General features: G+C 40.2%; 1 protein-coding gene across 1 annotated transcript; it reads right to left on the reverse strand.

Moving 5' to 3' along the window:
* Positions 1 to 702: 702 nt before the first annotated feature.
* On the reverse strand, positions 703 to 21,467 carry PPTC7 (protein phosphatase targeting COQ7). Its single transcript, XM_068911099.1, has 6 exons — positions 21,149 to 21,467; positions 10,533 to 10,712; positions 7,282 to 7,480; positions 4,967 to 5,090; positions 2,819 to 2,948; positions 703 to 1,513 (listed from the first exon to the last, which is right to left on the reverse strand). The coding sequence occupies exons 1-6, from the start codon at positions 21,348 to 21,350 to the stop codon at positions 1,455 to 1,457; spliced, it is 894 nt and encodes a 297-aa protein (XP_068767200.1). The 5' UTR covers positions 21,351 to 21,467; the 3' UTR covers positions 703 to 1,454.
* Between the last annotated feature and the right edge of the window lie 1,527 nt (positions 21,468 to 22,994).

The raw sequence follows: 22,994 nt of genomic DNA on the forward strand, positions 1-22,994 counted from the left end.
AATCTCCTTTTGAGATCAGGTAAGATTACTTACTGACCAAGTTTAACTGCACTCACCTAAACATCAACATTACCCGACTTTTTATATATAAAAACATGGCTTTAATTTATTTCTACACACTTTTCTACCAGCAAAAAAGTTAATGAAAAACTGACCAAAAATATATATATCTTTACAGCTATCAGCTTTTTGTATGAACCTCAGGAAACAAAGGAGAGCTTGATGGAATGGGGGGAACAATTGTGAGCTACTGTAATTCAGAAGGAAATGTAATATTGCAAAGTGGCTATTAAGATAACTGTAAACATTATTAAGGTTCATTCTGAAAATCCTAAACTTTAGTTACTGAAATGTAAGTTTTGCTAATTATTCATTTAAGTTTCCATTTCTGTACTTACTGCTGCTGCCACAGCATAAGCAGAGGTGCATGTTTGAGAGTCAGAAAGACAAGGTTCAACTTGACTTAAATTGGTTCAACATATTCTGTTCTATATAAACAAGAATGGCAATATCAACACAAATTATGTTAAGGTAACAGAATCATCTACCAAAAGCAAAGACGTTCAGAGCTGAGGATGACCTGTACTTCATGCAACCTCTCACTGTACACTTAAGCCATATGATCACATGCTGGTGAGATGGTTAAAATGCTGCAGGGACCTCAACTTTGGCCATCTTGGCTTTTTGAGACTGACTTATTACTTTTGTTAAAAAAAAAAAAAAAAAAAAGTTTGCCCACAGCCAAAACATCCAGATACCAGGCCCTTTATGGACGAATGATCTGCAGAACTTTTTAAGATCACAGTTAAGCACCTGAAATCACAAAACACATTTGCATCCATATAACTTGAAATAAGTATGTTTTTGAAATTTTGTACTAGAAAAGGCTCCTAGGCTGACACCATGTATGGCAAAAGCAAAAGGTTTACAGCAGTTATAAAGTCTCCTGAAAACTGGAGCTTAGAAACACAAAACCTCAGCTATCACTGTAACAAGACTATGCTTATGAAACTGTGTTCTGTAACATACCCTTTAATGAATAGTGAACGTTTCTAGGAGATATAGTAACACGCCCTCTTGCAGAGGTTTTTTTCTATTAAATCTAGGTTTATCATTATTCAAACAATTCTACCCATTTGAAAGTAAGTCACATTTCAAATGCAGTAACGACGTGGGATTGATCTTCCCCCTTTTATGGACAATTATTAAGCTCTGAAAGACATGCTTCAAGCCTTGAGTTTCTTCATTTCTTGCTGGCAGACAAAGACCAGTGTACTACACGAGTGGTTCTTAACAAGGACTTCAGTTGTGTCTCAAGACAGGCAACGAGCTTGAAATCTGGCTGCTGAGATCAGCTGCAAAGAAAGAAAGCAATCCTGCCAGCAGGAAACTGTACATGTGAAGTTAGGAGCTCAGGGATAGTGAAAACATCAGAAGCTGACACTCTGGGCAAATCAGTCTGTATATTCAGCTACAATAGAAAGAAGGACGGTGATGTCATCTGGTTTTCCCCCTGTAACATAAGAAAAATAAAACTATTTCATCAAACCACAGTGGGTCATCTTATATAGCTTCTTAGTCTGCGATATTTCCCTACTGAAAGCTCTTTTTAGTAGTTTAAATACTACAAAATAGTTTTGTTTTTTTTTGCAGACAAGAGAACAGTGCTTCCTCCGCTTCTTTTCCAAACGCAATTGAGTAGCGACAACACTTAACAGGGCACGAAAGAGCTCTCCTTTTTAAGTAATATTGAGATCACAAACTATTAAAAGGCATATAGAACCTCGAACACTGTTAGCCAGTAGAGCAGAAAGCCTGTTTTCTAATATACAGAGAGGTTTTGTTTTTTTTTCCCCTATATTAACTGAAATTGGAGCTTGACTATAGCGCATCAATAAAAAAGTATCTTCTCAGGAATTTACTGTAGCTCAAATACTGAAGTATCTCTTTAGCATCTTCTCCAGCACTGTATTGATGCATATCCTTTTAAAGGCTACTTAGTATTTTTAATAACCACTCTTCAAACCAGAGTAACTGGATCGATACACTCCAAAATTCTACAGAAATAGCTCAAAAAAGAGGTATTTGATTATGCAGAAGTTCAAATCAGGCCTTTGGACCCAAGAAATCTGCAGTTTCATTAGTGAATAATTGTGCTGGACACTGCTGGCAATAGATTCCATTTAGATTTTCCACAATAGATTAGGCTCTTTGTAAAGCTCTTGCTCCATGCTGTTAAAACTATTGTCTCAACCTTTAAGAAAGGTGCTAAAGGGCCTTGCAGGAAATCCTGCCCTCCTGATACAGCTATAATGAGGAGATCTTTAGTAGCATTTTTTTTTTTTTATTTAAATAAGACTATGAACTCTGCCAAGTGTTAGTGACCTTTCTAGAGCATAGAAAATACAGCCAACACTTGAGATCAGGACTTGGATAGCAACGGTAAAAGGACAAAACAAACAAAATAACCCACAAAGAGCCTGGATTCAAGGAACAAGTCAAGAACAGTTCCCCCGGGAACCTGGAGAATTTGTACCGCGCTAGATTCCTGGTGCACGAGAGTACATATTTGATCGAAGAGTGTGCTGAGCTGAGTTCTCTCGAGCTCTACAGCCAGCCTCTGATTAGCTAGGGCCTGGGATGGGGGCCTTGTCAAACACAAAGCACTAGGCTGGGGCAGATCTTCAGTTGCCAAGTACGTTTCTTAACGCTATGTTTTCATATCAGATTTTAGAGTACCAGAAATTCACTTTCTAACTTAACATTTCTCAAGGATGGCAGGAGTAGGAGGAGGAAAAAAAAAACCCAACACACTTACCTCTCACATTCAATCCATTGTCACATGCAAACTGTGCAAATGGTGACATGTAAGTGGGATCATATGCCAGCTCATGAGCTTGCTCAGCGATGCTTCTTGCAGTCTGCTGTATACTCTCATAGTTTGAGTTCTAAATTAACGAGGAAAAAAAATTTGTTCTTGTAAGAAATTCCATCAGTAATCATTTTACTGATGCATGTCAGCTCTATAGCTGCCTGGCTGCAAGACCTCTCTTTTACAAGTTCAGCTACTGGTTATCACCTTTTATTCCAAATGGAGTCTTCACTATATTTTAGGCCTTATAAATTTGGGCTAGAACTGCAAATCTTCAGAAGAGAAGTCTAAACCTGTTTCCTACCAGCAGCTGTAAGACTCATTTTATAGAGGAAACGCAGGTCTTAAATTCTTAGAGCACTAATAGCAGTTCACATGGATAGAGCCATTCTTCCCTCACAGACCAGGCTCAGTTGAAGCCTGGTTGAAGTATTTATGTTTTCATTTGAATAGAAAGTCTTAATTCTCCGAGCCTTTTGCCCAAATCAACAAGCGCTTGCTTACTTGGGGGAGAGAGAGAAAGAAAGAGGGTACTTCAAAAATTAGATTAGAAAAATGTTAATGAGCGCACAAACTTTCTATGGAGTTAATTTTCTTTAAGTTCCAATCTTTTTTGTTTCAGTACCTCTGCTACTTTTCTCCAAGACTTATTTTTTCAATACTCAAGCAGACATGACATGACAATCACCACTGTTTAACTATTCAACTAAATGTCCTGCCATATCAGAATCTTTCCAGCAGCTTGGGGAATTAGCAGTGCTCAGGCTGAACCTCCTACCCAAGGAGCACTCCAGGGCCTTACCTAAATAACCCAATAGGTGGAGCTCAACTTCCTTCCATAAGGAGAATTAAGCCCCTAGCATCCGCTCAGGCTAAGGTTATGTCTACCCAGAAAAAAAGAAAGTAGGAGTGTGGCAAACCCAAGTATTATCTAGCCATAGCATAAGTAACAGCCATACAGGCTAGCTACTAGCATACAAGTATCTTCCAAATCTGATCATTAAAGCATGCGAAAGCATCTTCAATGCTGCCATTACCATTGCTAGCTTGGTTAAAGCCTCTGTGAGAGGGTGACTTGTGCTACAGTCACATTTTCCATTTTACGGCATATCTACATGCTTTCCACTTTCAGGTCCGAACACTACACCAAGAGGGGAAAAATGATAGTGGTGACTGTAGAGAGAGGGAAACGCAATCTACCTCATGAGCAGAGGGGGCCTCTCTGTATCCTTGTCTGTAAAGATACAGATTTCTGTTTGACATCACCTTTCAGCTGTGTAGCTCCAGGATAAGAACAGGGAACATTTTTTGAAATCACACTATAATTTTACACGTTAGCCTTATTTGCATTTCATATCATCAAAAGAGTGTCCCCAGGGAAGTTATACATATTGGTACTTCACAAGTATGCTTTCCTTTGTGTAAGTACATAGCGTTAAACACAACATTCATCCAAATTAAAATTGTTTAATACATTTTTACTATTTAAAGGGAACATTTGCAGTTCCTAACCTAGAAAAGTTAAAAATTTGTGGAAAAAATGAAATCTTTAACAGAAAGGTAAAGATTTTCACACACATGCAACTCAATTTAGATAGCCCATACTTCCTTTAGAAATACTGTTTTATAAGTGTTCAGATAACCTTCAAATTATGTTTAAGTATAGAACTCACCCCCTCAAATACCCCATAAGAGAATGCTGTATTTTCACGTATACAATCTATAACCTGAAAGTACAGGTAAAATACAGTGTATGAACAGTTGGCCGGGGCAGTGCCTGCTGTTGACCATCTCCCCCCATCCCCTTCACTAGTCAGTGAAATGGTACTGGCTTTTTCTCAGGAAGTTTATGCAGAAGCTCCTGCTTCTAGATCAGAGCGGATGAGATCCAAGAGCACGTGCTTTGGGGTGAATGCCCCTTTCTATTGCTCACATGTGGTATCAACCGAAAAGCCTCCACATAATAGGGCTTTGCGGTAAGTCTTTTGTTTTATGTATAACAGAGGTGATGTGCATGAGAAATAATGGTAATAACTATGAGGGACTGCCAGGGCAAAAGCCAGGTGAGAGATTTAGAACATACGCAGTTCTTACCTTTAGCTTTTTTAACTCCTGAAGAATCATGTAGTCAGGCATGTTGTCAAAGAGTCCATCTGTTGCAGTCAAAATGATGTCTCCGAGTTGGACATCAAAAGAAGTACTATCAGCAGCATCAGGGCTGTGAAGATAACAGGTAGGTCAAAGAAACGGACTCCCGCTCTCACTAAGGCGCCAACTAATGTCACACTAGCACATCAACAGCTTTTGCAATTCACTACTGCTATGTGTTTTGCTGCAGAAGAAAGAATCACTAACTGTGGAGCTTTTGCACCGGGATGGCTTGTCAAGGAAGCTACAACAGAAGAACCGTGATTGCAAACAGGTAACGCTCCAGCTATTACACAAAGGATTTGCATTTAAAATTCCCAGATGAACAATCCTGCAGGCTAATCCACTTCGCAAGTGTATCTCCATGGAAACCAGTAAGCAGAATGGCAGTTCAGGGTTTCCTTCTCAACCATCTTAAACATGTAACAGAGCTATACTGGAAAGGACAATTAATAACAGGAATGGCTAAAACACTTAAGAATTCTGCATCACTTTCTATTGCAACGGATAATACAGCACGTCCAGAAATCACTACCAAGAGACCACAACAACTAGGTCTACTGGTCTCACACATTACACAGTACAAAGAAAAGGAAATATGTATTTTGGCCATGAATACTGCTGCCAAACCTGATTCTCAGAAGAAGCATAATGACAAAAACCTCATTTTTAAAGATCCTTCGGGGTCTTTAAGAGGAAGAAAACGCACAGCATATCACACCATTTGACTATACCAAAAAGCAGAAGAGATGCTTTTTGCTCAACTGATTCGTAGCTTCAGGAAGGTTAATAGACTTTAGATTGCCTGCCCGTCTCCACATATAACCAAATTCAACATTTAATTGGGGCAACAAATAAGAAATACCAGAGGAGCATTTAGATAACAAGCATGAGTAGTAATTAACGTCAACTTTCTGGTGCAGAAACTAGCCAGCAAGCTATAATCATGATGCAGAATGGAAGCGTGGCAGCTGATTTATCTTGCACTTTCCTTGTTATGCAATGACTCAGATTACTTTGTTTTCCTGATTCCCACTGGACATTATCAATTATCCTTCTGATACTCTTTTTTCTTTCCACATAAGACACAGTATGTCAGAAAAAATAAAACATTTTAATAGTTCCGGAATTCGAAAAAGTAATTTAACTCTAGTCTGATACAGAGGTTAATAGATTATTTAAGGGTTCTAATTTCAGAATCCTGCACTGGCTTCTTCCCTGTAGCTTTACGAAGTGAAAAAAACAGAAATGAAGTACATAAGCAAGAACGGTGAGGAGTTCCAGTAACTTTCGAGAAGAGCTATTTTTGCAGTAAATGTTCTAAATCTAACTGCATGAGGCTTGAGATTTAAAATCTTAAATGAACAAAATTAAGATTCCTGTTCCATTCCCCATATACTATGTAGTAACTCCTTGAAGACACCTTTTTTAATCTTTTTGTATTCAAAAGAAGGACAACACTTTAATGAGCGCGCGTAACCATCGATCCGAGAGCTAAGTTTTGACACATTTAAAATACAATTTTTTTTTTGTATTTTATTTGTGAGATTTCACAAATTCAGAGGAATGATTTGCCTAACATGCTAGATTTCTGAGGGGAGGACATAAGTACAAGTCTGCCTTTGGAACAACTCATTTCTGTGAACAGATTGTCCTTTCCTAATACTCTCATTTCCCAGCTTGGTGTTCTGCCAAACAGAGTTTTGCTCATTTTGGTCAAATACAATATGCTGCTGGAAACACAGCTACTCAGAAACACAAGCTACAGTCACATGCTCCCCTGCTCTATTCTTCAAGTACTTACTACCTTGCTGCCAAGATATCTAAATTAGTGTACTCCCAACCAGTCACAAGAGAGTACAGACAGGGACTGGAACAGAAGCCGGATGCAGGATGGCCAGCGCATCCAACAGCTGCAGTCTTCACTGCAACCGCGTTATTGAGCAATGTCCCTCCATGGACCAGAACATGCTGAATGCACACCATAGAGTCTATGGGAATATGTCATTATGAATGGATAACCATTAACACAAACTTGGACTGAGCAACAGCCTCCAAAATTTGGTAAGTATAAGGTGAGAAACATTCACATTACCTTAAATACAGAGGGGGACAGGCGTAAGACGCTGGTGGGATATTTTACTTAAAGCCCATATGCTATACTGCACCATACAAAAAAAGCATGGTAGCAGCAGAACTGCAACCTTCTGAGAGTTGATCACGATTACGGATTAAAGATTTAAGATCCTCTCTCATCTTACCTGTCACTTAGGACAACTCCTTCTGCTTCTGGTGGAGCTATGGACAGCTGGAACGGAGTGTTGAAGTAATGTTGCTGTTCATCAGATCGATGTACTACTTCTCCTCCTCTGACTACCAAAAATCCAGAATCTCCCAAGTTGGCTGTATGTAAACGATGACTTGTTCTGTCTAGAACTACTATACAAGCTGTACTGCTTCCTGGAAGCAAACAGAAAATAGTAACTGGAATTAACCTTACAAAACCTGCTTATTCTATATGGAAACATCCAATAATGCCAGAAAATTAATATACACTTAAAAATAGCAAGATACCAGAAATCTTTACAACACAAACTATGACTTTATGTAGAACTTTTCTTGCTTCGATCTAGGTAAATGCATTATGCTGACAAATATTTGTCTTATTCCAGTTTATTTACAGTTTTCCATCCTAAACTATGCCAGTGCATTCTGCTATAGGAGATCGGATTTACAGACAACATAAATTGCGGAAATTCTGAAAGCATTAAAATAATTGAATTCCCATAGCATCCATATTCTGCTAGATTCCTTCCACACACTTTCATTCATCAACTGTAAATAATCCATGGCAAGTAAATAGATAATTGCAAGCGGTTCTTAGTATTGTTCCATTATTCTTGTCAGAAGATTAACATGCTTTTATTTATGGCATGACTCTGTAAAACTGTCTAAATAAGAAAGGCCTAGACATTTTAAAGGGACACAATTTATTCATGCCATCCATTTAGAAGTAATATACTTCCCTAAAGCTGAAGAAATCAGCACCACTATCCAGTTAAGTGACAACAAATAGGCTATGCTATGCATAACTTGGTACTCTGCTAGCCTTTTTTTTTTTTTTTTAATTTGTGACAATACAAATCAAGTTTAACGCAGTCCTATTTAAACAGGCGGAAACTTTTTTTTTTTTTTGGTAAATACCTTCACCACCCATCTTATTACCAGGTTAAAAAAAAATTCCTGTCTTGTATTCAAGATATTACCTCCACAAGTTGAAAGAAAAGATGTTTCAGAGACAAATACTACTCTAGAGTAGTTAAAAATTTAAAGACAGAACAGAAACATTTCTACAAGTCTACAGTGCTCAGAATTATTCCAGTCATGCTTGAGGACACTAAGGAATTCTTGATTCATTCATTGGGATCTAGCTACCAACTGTGCTTGGTGGCAAACCACAACAATTACTGTATCAAGAACACTCATACACAAAGTCCTTCACAGAAAACATAAGTCACTTAATTTCTGCCGACGGGATAGCAATGCATCAAAACGAACTTTCATTCCTGGAAAGCCTGAAATATAGCTGAAGCAAAAGCATTTCTTCTCGACTTCAAACCACCTCCAACAGAAGCCTCCGTATTACTGGCTAGAGAATAACTTATCTTCCGCCCTAGTGTTCCACCAGCAGAAGTTTCCAAGCACAGCTACACCTCAAGAGGACCACAGACTTGCAATGAGCTAGGCTTACAGTCAGGCTTGCTACCAAAGCTCAGCTGGCTCTAGGCATCACTTATTCCAGACGCTTCACTTTCTAATATCGGAATATTTAGTTATTGCACTAAATTTGTTCTTTAGGGCCTATAGTGGACCTCTGCTCTCTACTCTTAGAGAATAAGTCAAAAGAATATCTTGAAAAAAAGATTAAGGTTTTATATATGACAGAGTCCAAGATTGTTCTGTAACACAAGAACAGCACTTAAATAAATGCCTCAATCTCCTCCCACTTCAGTTTTATGTTAAAATATTTGGTAGATTCAATTCTGATAGACTAAGTATAAAGGCTTAAAGCACAATAGCAAGGAGAAGTTAATATTTAATGAATCCTTCTTCATGAAGTCCTCTCCCTTCCCTTTATTTCAAATAAATCCTAACTGTTCACTGCTGGGGTAATTCAAGGGTTTTTTCCTACTTCCAGGAATACTGTTCTTGGACAAAGGAGAAACACTAAGGATCATTAGTTTCAAATTCTAACTGTATTAACAGTGTAACTAGGAGGCCATGTGTGGAATGCAGACCTTGTGACTCAGCATATGCTGCTTTTCAGAATTTGAAAGGTCAAGCCAAACAGGGTTGCCTCCGCCTACGAAGGACTTGAGAGCTCTCACCACTGGCCCACTTTGTAGATCACTTACAGCTAGCTACATATGCTTTGCACAAATAAGCACTATTAAGAATACAAAATCCTAGTGGAATTACCAACCATCGCTATTTTAGCGATACTTGAGGTCGTTTCTGAAGTTTGAACCTATTCTTTAGGCATATAACGCAAGAACATCTGTTCCTAAGCTCAGCAGACAAGCTAAATATAGTTTACCCAGGACTCTTCTGGCACAGTACTTTAAGGTCAGGTGAGAAGCATGCATATCACGCAGGGTAACTCTTTCTTGGTGTGCAAGAGGTCACGTGCCCTTTTGAAACGCATTCTGCTTGCAAGGTTGTCAGCTGAGCCCAAATTTTGCCTTCATATGTATCCTGCTCACAATTTCCAAGGCAGTTGGATACACTGCCTAAAGTCATGCTTGGCACAGAATATGCCAGGCATATACTTCAGTTTGCCAAAAACATCAACTCTCCCCACCCCCAACCCTATAGTGATTCCCCTCCCCATGAATTATAAAAAGAGTATAAAATACCAATGGTTGTATGATATAAACCACTTAAGTCAGCAAATTAGGTTTTAAGTTTGTTGGACAGAAAGGCAACAAGAGCAGCGAGTAGAACTGCATCCTATTACTACTATCATCAGAAAATATTTTTGTTCAGACAGCTTAAACAAAAAGCCACAAGGAACTCTTAACAGTTTTCAAATGGAGAATGATTATTTATATGCACATTTACATATACAGAGAGAGAGAGAGAGGGAGGGAGAGAGCACGTGAGAAATAATGCACATGCGCAAGCACACACACAATAGCATATTCTATACCAAAACTTATTTTGCAAACTTTCTGCAAGCATGGGTGAATTACCAACCTTCAAATACAAAGGCGGTTGTTTTTCTTTAGATAAACAAGAATTCCCTGCATTACTGAGTTAAATAAGGTAATTTTTAAACATACAAGTAAAAATAAGGATGCTACCAAAACAGACATCTTCATTTGTGTTTTTCTATTACGACAACTGTCTGTAAATTTGTGGTAGAAGCATAACAGAGTTAAGTAACTCCGACTAAGTATATGTCTAGATAACATACAACATAGATCCAGTTTGTGTATCTTTGCTGTCTTACCAAGCAAGGGTACTTTGTTCTGCAGCAGCTCACAATAACCTGCGGTGAGAATCCCAACAGGATTACTTGGTACAAACCGTCCTTCTTTTACTAAACGTTCACATGTTCGCATCAGAGTCCCTGAGAACTGAGAAGGGTCAACCCCATAGTCTCTCCAGCCACCTACTCCATCTGCTACCCCTAGAAGAAAACAAAACAAAAAAGGTTATATGAACCGAAACGTCTACCAAAACAAGGTTTTTAACTGAATTCTCGCAGTTATGACATTCTAATAACTAAAAAGTACCACGCAACACCTGGCTGAAAAGCTTTAAGAAAAAAATTTCTAAGCATTTTTGATATAACTTCTAACACCAGCTCTTACATAAAGCTCCAAATATCATCCGAGTTGCTAGAAAGAGGGTAAAAGTCTATTGCTCAGAACTCCATGAGGAGGCTGACTTCACTAGAGAACAACCATTGGGGAGCTTTTGGGGGATCAAATCACATTAACCTTCCTTTAGTCCATTAAAAGGCTTTAAAATTTAAAGTCCTCAGATTTTAAATAGGATAGAAATGATAAAGAAACTCTTCCGCACTGTTGAATGCCCCGAAGCTTTTCCTCAAGCAACTTGCTCATTGGAAGGATGATGCTTTCCACTTGGTAACCTCAGTTTCTGTAGAAACAAAACTTCTACTTTTCAAAAGCGTTCAAAAACCATGCAAACCAACACAATGCCGGGACCTACATCTTGCAAAAGTAGTTTGTTGCTTGCAGCTCCTGCCAGGCAAGAGAATGAAAACTGACTGCAGTCCAGTCAAATTTCATTTAGTTATTCAAAACAGCCTAGATAGCAGAGGATTAGACAAATTCTGCCAAAGCTTGGAAAGCCTCTGAGCAACAGCAGAGGTAAATACCAAAGATGCACATGGAAAGGAGGTGGTCAGAAGTGGATGAGCAGCAGAATCAATCACTATGTTCACAGTGGTTTGATGCCACTGCCAGGTAAAGATAAGAAAAGCCAGCTGCAATAAAAAAACTAAACTCCTGAGCTGAGTCAGGAGTAAGTGGTAGAAACTGTACAGAAAACCTTCAGTATCTTAAGCTCTTCCAACAGCTGCACGTCTATGCGTTCTCATCCAAATAGCCGTGCCTCATTTCAGCTCCCTGAACCACAATTTAGTACCTTTAGCTCTTAAACTATGAGGTTTCTAGTGAAATTTTGGCCCTTGTGGTTATGGAGGAATGCAGGTATGGTGGCAATAAGGAAGACACCTCATAGGCTGAAATAAGAGATCTTTTCAAGAGATAAGGGGAAAAAAAACCACTCCAAAAATCAGACATATCAACAGTGTATACAAAGGGATATGCACAATGACGGAAGAGATGTTAATCCCAATAGAAGAGTTAGAGAAATGGATTTTTTTAAACAAAATGAAAAAAGTGTTGTGTCTAAAAGCCAGATTGATAATGTTACAATTAATACAGATACAACCACAAAATTATGAAGTTATCATTGATTCGTAAGTATCGAACAAAAGAGCGCTCTGAATCTTGCTTTAAAAGAAACGGGTAATGAAAAAAAAAATCAGGATAACTGACAATCAGAAAGAAAACTAGGTTAATTTGCCCATTACGAGACTCTCTGTAGCAAGTATCACGGGCTCAGTTGGGACTCTGCCTTTGCTTTCAGTTTATTACTGTGACCAGTCACTAACAGCAAATGGTATTCTACTGCCTATTTGGCCAAAGTATTTAATTTCCTCAATCTGTTTTAATGTTAACATTAAAACACTGTCTGAAGATAGGTATTATCTATGAGAGAAATCTACCCAAGGAAAAAATAATTCTATTCAGAAATTTTTTCAGAATTTAAGAATCTTTTTGACCCCTAGCCTGTAAGGAACCAATCCTTTGGAGCACAGGGTTCTATAACAAAATAAAGCTCACATAATTTGTTCATGATAAAAGCATGAAGAGGCAATTTCAGAGATCAGATTGTGCTAAAGAGCTGTCTCTTTAGAAAGAATACCACTTCTAGCAAATGCATGAAAATTTGACTGAGATGGTACAACTACGTTTGCCTCATCTACAAACGTCCTTCACACCAGACACCGTCTGAAATTGAGATGGAAGGTTCAGAGTTGACCTTGGCACGAACTATAATCTGACAGGAGGTTATAGCCAGATTCTGAACAGCCTATCAACATTAATCAGATTTCTCCCAAAAATAGTGCACAACCTTTTAGACACCTGCTTTGTCCATGTTTTCTTTCTTAGAAGAACAGTAATAGGAAGGCAGATCCCCATGTTCATCTCTTCAGAGCAGAGTCTGGAACGAAGCTCTTGCAAAAGCAACCTTGGCATTCTGTAAAACGCCTTTTCTAGTTTCTTCGGGAACAAACTAATCCTCTCTTTATGAGTCCCACAGGTTCTGGTTAATACTGGATTAACCCTTTGCTTTCTACCGCCAGTCAAACAAGTTTAGACTAAAAGATCAACAGGAAAAAGTTTCCAGTCTGATCTAGAATATGAACTGAAATAGAAACTGAGAAATGTCAGTTTGGATGAGGATGATGCCTGCTTCATATTAAGTTACCTGATGAGCAGCTTTTTTCCCCTTTGAGGAGCACAATCCAGCCTTGATTTTTCTAGCTGAATATAGCAGAATGAAGCTGAAGGCTGTACACAAGTGGACCTCTTGCATCTGCCATCTTACTAGCATTGCTTCAGTGACAAAAGTGTTAACACAATAAGGAGATTATGTTTGACAATTGCTGACCAAAGCTTTTGAGTCCTAAGGCTGTTACAAACAAGCTCATCAAAAGCTACGTAGTTTCTTCAGATGCTCAACAAACCATTTTTAAAATTATTTTTCTTGGGAAATATTTAAATAGAAGTATTACAGCACTATTACAGTGCAAGAACGAAAGCCGTCATAAAAAGCAGTCAATCAGGTTAATTATCCAAACCTATTTCAATTTTTAAAACACACAGGAGAATATGCCAGTCAATTTCTTTGGCTCACACCTTACTCCAAGCAGGAAATTTGAATCAGTAATCATGGCAGCGTACTGCATAGTCCTATCTTGAGTCATTAAATGGCTTTTTCTGTCTTCCTTCCTGTCTGCTTTTTTGTAAGCTATAAACAGCTATCAATACATTCTGCCAGTACCTTCCAACATGAGTACCCTCTACTTAGTCTATGAGTAGGTCCCTCTAACTTAACTTTGCACCACACTGGAGAGAACAGAGCATCTGCTTAAGAATCAACAAGAGTCACGCGTTCCTTCTCCATCCCTGGCACGGGAGCAGCAGGACCATCACATTCCTGAACAAGCTCCTAAGAATGCTTTAACTGCAACATCTGTCTGTCCTAATCTGCTCCCCATAACTCATGCACTAACACAGTCATATAGCTCTTGGCCTCTCCCCAGATAGACAGCGTGGGGTTTCTACAAAGATTTGGGGTGGGTTTTTTGTTGCTTTTGTTTGTTTGTTTTCTTAATTGCATGCTTTAAAAGAAGACAGGTCAATTCATTTAAGTTAAATGACCTTACAGGCTCCTAAAGCATAGTACACGAACACTGCCAGAGTAGGCAAACGCTTCCTCCTGCTCAGGCACAGAGCCAGGCATTACTGCTGCCATCCAGATCAATGACAGTACATAGGCAAAATCATTCAGGAAGCTCTACATTACATAGTACCACCTAGAAAGTATCTATCTTCACTCTTTTTGTCTTAAAGTAAGAGATTCCTTGTTCCCTAAGATCTTCAGCCATCTCACCCTACAGATGTTTTTTAAACACTCAACATAAACTAGATAGCTTTATGGAAAAGGAGTGAAATTTTAAATGGGTTTAACTCATTGTTACCAAAAAAAGATGAAACATAAATAAGATTAAAGTTTAAGATAACTTTGTGATATCTGATATTTGGGAAACATGGAGCAAAAAAGTATTTGCGAGATACTCCAAACTCCAGAAGAAACAAGAACTGAGAACTATACTCTCATAAATAGGCCACCTTCTGTGCAACAGCATGTTTTCTCCTCTCTTATCAAAGGAAAATTTGTACCACTATCAGCAGTATCACTGGCAAGGAATAATGATGAGCTCTACTGATCCATACTATCCTTATTTTCACCTAAGACAAATAAAAAAAATAAAATTATTATTTTAACAAGTAAATAAGATGAATATTCAAGTTTTCATTTTCTTACACTTCATCAAAAAGCATTAAATATGGTCTTCTAGCATCCACTGTTTAACTTCAAACACTCATCTTACAACATATGAATCATAGCATATTTAAGACAAACTGCATGGCTGAAGTTGAACTGTATAAAATCTTTCCTTTTTTTTTTTTTTTTTTAAAGCTATTCAGTGAATCAAAACATTCTGTAAAAAGAGTATTTCATTGAATTTTCCCTGCTAAAACCTATTCAGAGGTTACATCAGTGTCCATGTACCGTAATAAAATGCCTGTGGCGCAATGAACAATCACGGTAAATAAAGCAATTGAAAATATCAAAATAAGTTACTTGCTTTAAATGAGTAAATGCTTCTCAAATATTTCACTGCACTATGCAGACCCTTCAGAATTAGTGACAGAGTTGATTCTCCACTGCATTGCCTTCTGCTGGAACATACACAAACACTACTGCCAGATTAAATACTCGCTGCATGTGTCAGTTCAAAAACTGGCTCTTTCTAACTTCTTCAAGATTGAGTAATCAAGATCTCTCATAAAGAGACAATCATAACAAAGTTTCTAAACAAAGCACAAGTAATTGATGCTGCAGCACTGAAACTGAGCAAGTGAAGATACTTGCATTCAAATTTATTAAAACCGAATCAATAGCGCTAAAAGCACCTGGGCTAGAACACCAGCTGAAATGCAAGCTTAAAGTTGTTTTGACTGCCAGCACTGCATAAAGTTAACTGCAGAAGCCCAGAGAACAGACGGCCAAAGCCGAGACTAGTAATATGTGCTTTTCACTGTACATGTTTAAGTCAGATCCAAATGTTCTATCCAGTTCAGACTGAATAAAAACTAAACAGTCTTAAAAGTTAGGAACAAAATCATGACATTATCAAATCTGCTTCAAATCAATAGCTTCAGGATTGGAAGTTCTGGCCAGCTGGCAAGCTCAGCTGCCCGTGGTCAGAATCCAAAAGTATCACCCCGTCCCAAAAATCTCTCAAAAGCCAGTCACTTTCAAAAGTCATATCAGCTAAGAAGAATGAGTATACACAGAAGCACCAGGCAGGCACAAGCATGCCAGCAGGAACTGCTTTTGCGTGCAAACCACAAATAACATTGCAAGACATTCCACTCATCCTAACGAGCTTTAAACTTCTTGAGAGCCTTACCTGAATCAGCCATGAATAACTGATAAAACAGCATCAAAAGGATATATTTATGCAACCAGATTTATTTTGCATCAAATATAGAAAAAGGACTAAAATGTTAACATGGCACAACCTACAGTACTACACGGAAGTTTGAAATATAGCACCTGATATTTGTCAACATATCAGAATCGAGATAAACTGGTATGATTTGTTTTATCAGTGACAAGATAAATTATACACCTAGATAAGTTCTCCATCCAAAGCAAGTCACAAGCTTAAAGTCAGCATTACCTTCACTAGCAGCTTCAAAAGCAGCATGTACAGGATTATGATATTACAGTCAAATGGTTCCCCACCCCACACTAAATTTTGACAAAGAAATAATATAGTTAAATACAAAACCCTAGAGGCAGATTATGCATGATTGATAACTAGTTACAAAATGAAAGGCTACTTATTCATATTATGCATTTTAAAAGTTATGCTAGTCCTTAACTAGCCTTGCATTAAACATAAAGATGGAAGAATAACTAACTGGCTAGTGAAAATGACAAAAAAAAAAAAAAAAAAAGGAGACAAAGCGAGAGACAATACTGAACAACATGTGAAGGGAGTAACAGGGAACTGAAAAAATTAAATTATGCACCTACTTCCAGGAGAAAGTAGAAGTCCCTTGCATCATTTTTTCCCTGCTACAGTACACCATGATTCCTAAAACAGGTTTTTACCAGTGGATCTCTTATCCATTTCCAGTCTGAGAAATTGTTCAGTGGATTTTGATAGTTACAGGAAGGCACTAAATTATTATTTATCCCTAAAAGTTTGGTAAAAATTTCCCCACATAGCTAGAACTACATAATCTCTCAAGATGTTGCACAACCCAGGAACTTTTTTGTAGCTGAACTGCTAGTGGCAGTTGAGAATTAAAGGCTGAAAAGGGGTAGGTAATGTAGAACACACATCAGTCATGCTGTACTGAAAGTACTTAGAGCCTGAATAACCTCAGGCTCACACATTAATAGTTCAGAAGAACCAATGTAAACAGCGGGAAATTTTTGCAATGTTTCCTGCAACATAAGTATGATTAATGCCTTAGCTACTGTACCTGTGTTCAGCTTTGCTTATTTCCTTCTGTGATTTCTGACAAAACCTGCTTTTCTTTAAAGCAGCAACCCTCAAAACCTGCTTGTGAAAGGAAAATTGTCCACTATCAACAAGCACCAATAGCACACACGATAATAAAAAAAAATTCAATTGCAAGTTCCGATTAGAACATGTTCAGTGCTCTTACAGAAACTGCGGTAAAGAAGAAGAATCAGATCTTAGTTTCATCCTCAGAAAGAGAGCTACATTTCTAAGAGGTCACATTTTATACTATTTAAGAATAGCTCTGCTGACTTCTGGATTAGCTGTACTGACAAGCATGTCAAGTGAATATAATTGCTAATGGGCGTGTTTCTCAATAATTTGTAGTTCCTTTACAAGTGACAATAGTTACGTTCCCATGTTAAAAACAAAAATTTCATTTTATATTCTCGGACTATTACACGTAGACTTTTTTTTTTTCAGACCACTGAATAATCAACCTGAGACGTTCTGAGTTTTCCCAATACAGTACGTGAAACATGCAGACTGCAGACCGCTTGCCTGCTGGAGTTTGGTAAGTTTTAGCAGCAATCTCTTTAATAGATATGGCTCTAAATACACCACTTAACATCGTCTTATGTGACCTTCAGGCATCAGAGAGAGAAACCCTTCTTCCTCTAGAGTTGCCAGAGCAACCTTGACATTTCATCTACATATCCTTTTACATTTTGTAGTTTACTTTTCTTGTTCATATCTTTCTTGACACATAGTAAGACTAGCAACTAGCAAGGGGCTTCGTCTGTCTAGGGTTTACACCTCCCATGCAGGCTGCTGACAAACTTAATTTTCCAAATAAAGTGCTATTCCTTTCAGTTTGGAGCAGCTGCCCTACAACCCCAAATCAAAATTTGCAGCAGACAGAACAACTGCCAAATTTCAACTTTGTAGTGGACACACGGTGCCCTGTTGCAAGATAGTTTTTTTTTTCCTACTACCTCTGGGGGACAGAAATAGTTTGGAAGACTAGTCAGGTCATACTGGCTACACCCAAACTCTTACCCAGCACAGACTTTGTATAAGTGAGGCTGTCACGGGATACAGATTGGTTGCTGTAATGTTTCAACAATGAGTCACACAATAGTTTGGAAAAATGCATAAAAACTAGCAAAGACATCAGGATCCTGACAAGGCAGGAATAAGCAAGAAAAGGCAGATCCCAACAACAGAGAAAAAGATCACCAGCATGATATATCTCAGCACTTATAACAAAACTAAATTTTGAAACTTGTTTAAGTGAAATGCTTAAATAATGAATTCAAATGCTTTATATAAAAAATTGTTCCCTGCGCTCCAAAAATTCCACTCATGATAATTACAAAAAAAGGTGTCAGTCTGTTTTTTAGCTTTGAAAAGTTATGTTTCTATCCTTTATAGTTAAAAAGGATGCTTTCAAACGTGAACTGCTACATAAATGTCTACAGAGTCGAGAAGATACTCAAATATTTTGACCATTTCATTCCATAACTATCAGAGAATCTGGACAACCAAGAAACTGACAGCGAACATACCAAAAGATACAACATGGTACAAATAGCAGCAGTAAGCAAACACTGGCAAGAATCACGAGGCTCCAAGAGCAGAGATTAATATTAGTAGTAGAGCTATTTCCTTTTCTCAGAGGAATCCCAAAGGAAGCACTACGGCTTCGAGTTTCTTGTTCCTTCCTATGCTCAGGACAGGGGGGAAATCAAAAAAAAAAAAAAAAAACTAACATGCACATAACAGTCAGAAGACAAAATCAGAGACAAAGACCCAAGGATTCAAGCACACCAGTAACAGTTCCCGTAAAGCCTTTAAAATCTATGAGAGGGCTGGAAATAACATGAGTTTTCATAAGGTTTCTGTTGATCTTACTATGAAAGGATAAAGTAGAGGCTAGAAAAAGTTAACTTTTCGCCCTTTGCGGCATACATGAAACAAACACGTTTCGCATTTTTGTATTTGAATACATCTCTGCTATTAACATACAACCTCTTTAGCCCTTGTAAACTGTTGTTTGACCAAAGAAAATGAATCCCTAAGCACTCATGCCAAGTAGCTGGGAGTAGCTCTTTCACTATTGTACCACACCCATATCCACCCCACACAGGCTCACTTTCCACATACTGATTCTAGAAGAGACGGGCACAGAGCAATTTTAAATTAATTATCTGGCATCGCTTTGTCACTGACTACTACTAGGGCAGACAATCTAAGTGACACACCTGAAATTCACTCTTCTCTAAGAAGACCCTTAGTGTATATAACATTCACTTCTGCTAAAAGCACTTGAGCCTCTTCATTAAACTAAACCTAAAAAAAATTGAAACCTGAAAAGCAACAATTCAGACAGTTTTGCTGAGGTATACTGAGTTAGCACAAAAGTTATGTGGCTCACTAAAAGAGGGGTAAGGAATTTCAGATTTGTGATGAAAATAAGAGAACTTGAGGACAGGGAAACCCTGGTGCTGAAACTGCTTTTGCAGCAGCGTAGAGGAGCTGGTGAGAAAGGGAGAACAAAGAGGTGATCGCAGTAGCTGAAACAAGGAGGCAACTACAATCATAAGCTTAAACTGCAGATGAGGAAAAAGCAACAACTTAGACTGCCTCAAAAACCATCCTGAGCGTTAATGTTTGCAGAACAGGCAGCAATTTTGATTTACTCCTACATATGACTATTAGAAAAGCAATAAAGAACAAATACGAAAATAGTTTTACAGAAAAAAAAGTTCTATTTAAATTCTGTTTTCATTTTGGTACTTCAAACATCTGAAGCTGCCTTTGCTGTTTGATGCTTGAGCACAGTTACAGTTCTGTTTGCATTCATTTTCATGGCAACTGGATGACAAAGACAAACTCAGTAATGCAATTCTCTGTTGATTCCAGCAGGAAGACAAGACAGACTGTAAGTACGCATATGGTAATTACCAAATATGGCCAAAAACCCCTAAACATCAGCAAATGGCTCTAAATACACCCTCCTCCCCATGCAAATAGTCCACCTATAAAGTAAAACGGATTCTACGTTTCTCTTAGGGATGAGGACCAATTGCTCAGCTATTTGTCAGTGTCGGCCTCGTATGAACTTTAAAGGCAGCCAGTGCTAGTCACATGCTAAAGTATGGCGTCCAACAGCTAATTCGAATGGAAAAAAAGAAAAAAAAGGTACTCTGGAACAGGCACAAAAGAAGAGATGCAGATTACCTAATACATTGATAGAGCTTTCTTATCTCTTTGAAAACTATAGCATCACCTACAGCGCTCCCTTAAGAATAACCAGCAACACTGTTACCTAGCACCAAGTTACAGTTTCCTGAAATAATGTCTGCTATATTAAACTGTAATCAAGTTACGGTGCTCGGTTGATACTTAAGAATTTTGTGCTGTCATTGTAACATCCCGACACGCTGCAGCAAAATCCCACCATTCTTCAGTTGAAAAGAGAGAAGGGAGAAAAACGATCTTTTTCTTTTTCCTGAATGTTAAAAGTTGCAGCGTAAACTTTTTCTGCCACTGAGAAGCTCAAAAACTAACTTTTGCAAGTTGTCAGCCACATTCAACCTTGACTACACGGGAGAAAGGTCAAGCGCTGTCAAAAACAATACCACTCATAAGCTGAAGAGTCCGTTGATTTGCTGTAATTTTTCACTCTATTGAAATCTGAAGTCTTAAGATTCACCTTGCACACGAATGCAAACGGGACCGTGTAATCAGGATACAACAAACACCGAAATAGAAGTTTGACATTTGAAACCAGTCTCAATGTCACTTTGTCTTTCACTTGACAAGGACGTAGCGTGGGCTAAAATAAGGAAGCGTCTGCTTCAATGGCCTTTTGTGTCGAAAAGGAACACGTACCGCGCTCGGCTAGACTTTAAACACAGAAACAGAGCGGAGCGTGCTCCAAGTTGCTCCTCCGAGCCGCTAGGCCTTGGAGGCACCGACAGGTGACACACCAAGGTTGGGCCTAGAGCGGCGGCGTGCGCTGCCCCGTCTCAAGGCGGGCTGAGCCCGGGACGGGGGGTCATGCTGCAGCTCAGAGCAGCATGGGGGGGGGGGTGTCTTTCAGCAGTGAGGAGAGACCCCGCTTTGGCCGTTCACAGGCGCCGCAGCCCCTGCTCTCCCGCGACCAGCCCGGCCGCTCCAGCACTTACCCAGCACGTCTGCCGACCGGTGGCGGGCCACGAAGCAGGCGTCGTCGCCGTAGCACATGCCTTTCTTGAGGATGCCCTTGCGGAAGTCTTTGCCGAAGCCACAGCTGGCCGTCACCAGGCTGTAGTCGCGCGAGTCCGTCTGAGAGAGGCCGCCCAGGACCGCCCGCGCCACCAGCCTGCCGTAGGAGAGCACCGAGAACATGGCGCGGGGCGCCCAGCAGCCCAGGGCGCCGAGCGAGGGGAGCCACCGCCGCAGCCGCCTCCCCACCGGCCCGAGCCCGCGGCAGGCGGCCAGCCTCCCCCCCGGCCCGGCCCGGCCCCTCGCCCTCCCTCCGCCCTCGCTGCGCCGCCCCCCGCGGCGCGGGGAGGAGGAAGGGGGGGGGCGGCGGCTCTGCCCTCTTCCCGAGCCGGTCCGCCGCGGCCCCGCAGAGGCCACCGGGCGCCGCCCGCTGCGGTGGCGCCGTCAGAGCCGGCTCTGCGCGCTGCGCCCCCTCCGCCCCCGACCGGCCGCCGCCATCTTCGATGCGCGTGCTGAGGCCCGGCGGGCGGGCGGGGAGGTCAACCCCGCCCCGCGCCACGGCGCCTGCGCGGCGGGCCGCCCGCCGTCTCATTGGCTGCCCGCCGCGCTCATTTGCATGCGGAGGGACAATAAGCAGCCCCGGCAGCCCTTGCGGCGCCCTTCCCTCCCCCCCGCTCCTTCACATGACGCCCCGATAAGAGGCCCCGGGGGGGGGGGGGGGAAGGCCGCTGCTCTGCCCCTCACCGTGGCCTTGCTTCCCCCCCTCCCCCGCCATTATTCAGCTGTTTTTTTTCGGCCCACGGGTTAGCCCCACTGCGCCCGGCCTTGATTCTTGTCTTCCACGCCTGCGTCGGGTTGCGCGTCTCGCGTGCTCCGAATAACTGGAGGGAACTCGGTGGCCTTCTGCGCTTGCGGGCGACCTGAGGATGGCTGCATGAGTCATAGTGGGCGAAATTTGTTTTTTAAAAAGGCAACTCCTAGTTGTTTCTGTGAGATGTAGGACCAGCTCTCTAAAGCATGCGTGGTTTTTTTTTTTTTTTTTTTGGTTACATCATTCTACTCGAAATGCATGCAAGGGTACTACAGATCATTAGTCCGTTTTAGATAACCGGACCTCAGGAGCCAAATAAAAGAGAGCCCTTCAGATAAGGTCATGGTATGCAGCCACCACGTACAACCCCCCCCCCCAACCACTAGATATTATCAGAATTCGATAAACAGAAGCAGAGTGAGTTGGTTTTCAAGGATCAACTTAGACAACTTTAACCTATCAACACCTTAAAGAGTCACCTTTTTCAAAAAGGCGAATTCCTCATCCTCTGCAGAGCAGTTTTCTGCACAGCTCGTGGGTGTGCAAAAGAGCTCGGTGCTTTGCAAGTTCCTAGCAGGTAGCTCTAAACAACATGCATTAATTCATGCAGAGCGTATGCGTACACACGCATAAAGCGGCTGCCACTGCATTATATAATCAAAAAGGTATGTAAATAACAAAACAATAGACAGAATAAAGAACAGGTTGGCCTGAAACCTGACCTCAGTGAAAGCAAAACCTGTGTGGCATACTCCCTGGACCCAACCGGCTGGGAATGTTCATATCAAAGAGACATTATTATAATAGGATAAGAGACAGTAAGCATTTCAATTGCTGTATATCTCAATGGAGGAAATACTCATCCCCTTTAAACTCAGAGGCTTAAATGATGCATGAAATTTTCAGCCTAAAACCAAAATGGTCTCCAAACTTCAAAAATTAATCAGCCCATTTGCTATTCAGAATGCGGGGAAAGCAAATGCAGGACCTCAGAGAGGGCCCAGGCTCAACTTTGG

The sequence above is a fragment of the Struthio camelus genome, chromosome 17 (genome assembly GCF_040807025.1).
Source record: "Struthio camelus isolate bStrCam1 chromosome 17, bStrCam1.hap1, whole genome shotgun sequence".
Classification (NCBI taxonomy): domain Eukaryota; kingdom Metazoa; phylum Chordata; class Aves; order Struthioniformes; family Struthionidae; genus Struthio; species Struthio camelus.

Bases quoted from the DNA above. Each gene is read 5' to 3' on its own strand.
- PPTC7 (XM_068911099.1), bottom strand. From the start codon at position 21,350: ATGTTCTCGGTGCTCTCCTACGGCAGGCTGGTGGCGCGGGCGGTCCTG. The intron at 5,091-7,281 runs GTAAGATGAGAG...TTATCTTCACAG, and splicing joins GGAGTTGTCCTAAGTGACAG to CCCTGATGCTGCTGATAGTA. The intron at 1,514-2,818 runs GTAAGTGTGTTG...CTTATGTTACAG, and splicing joins CAATGGATTGAATGTGAGAG to GGGGAAAACCAGATGACATC.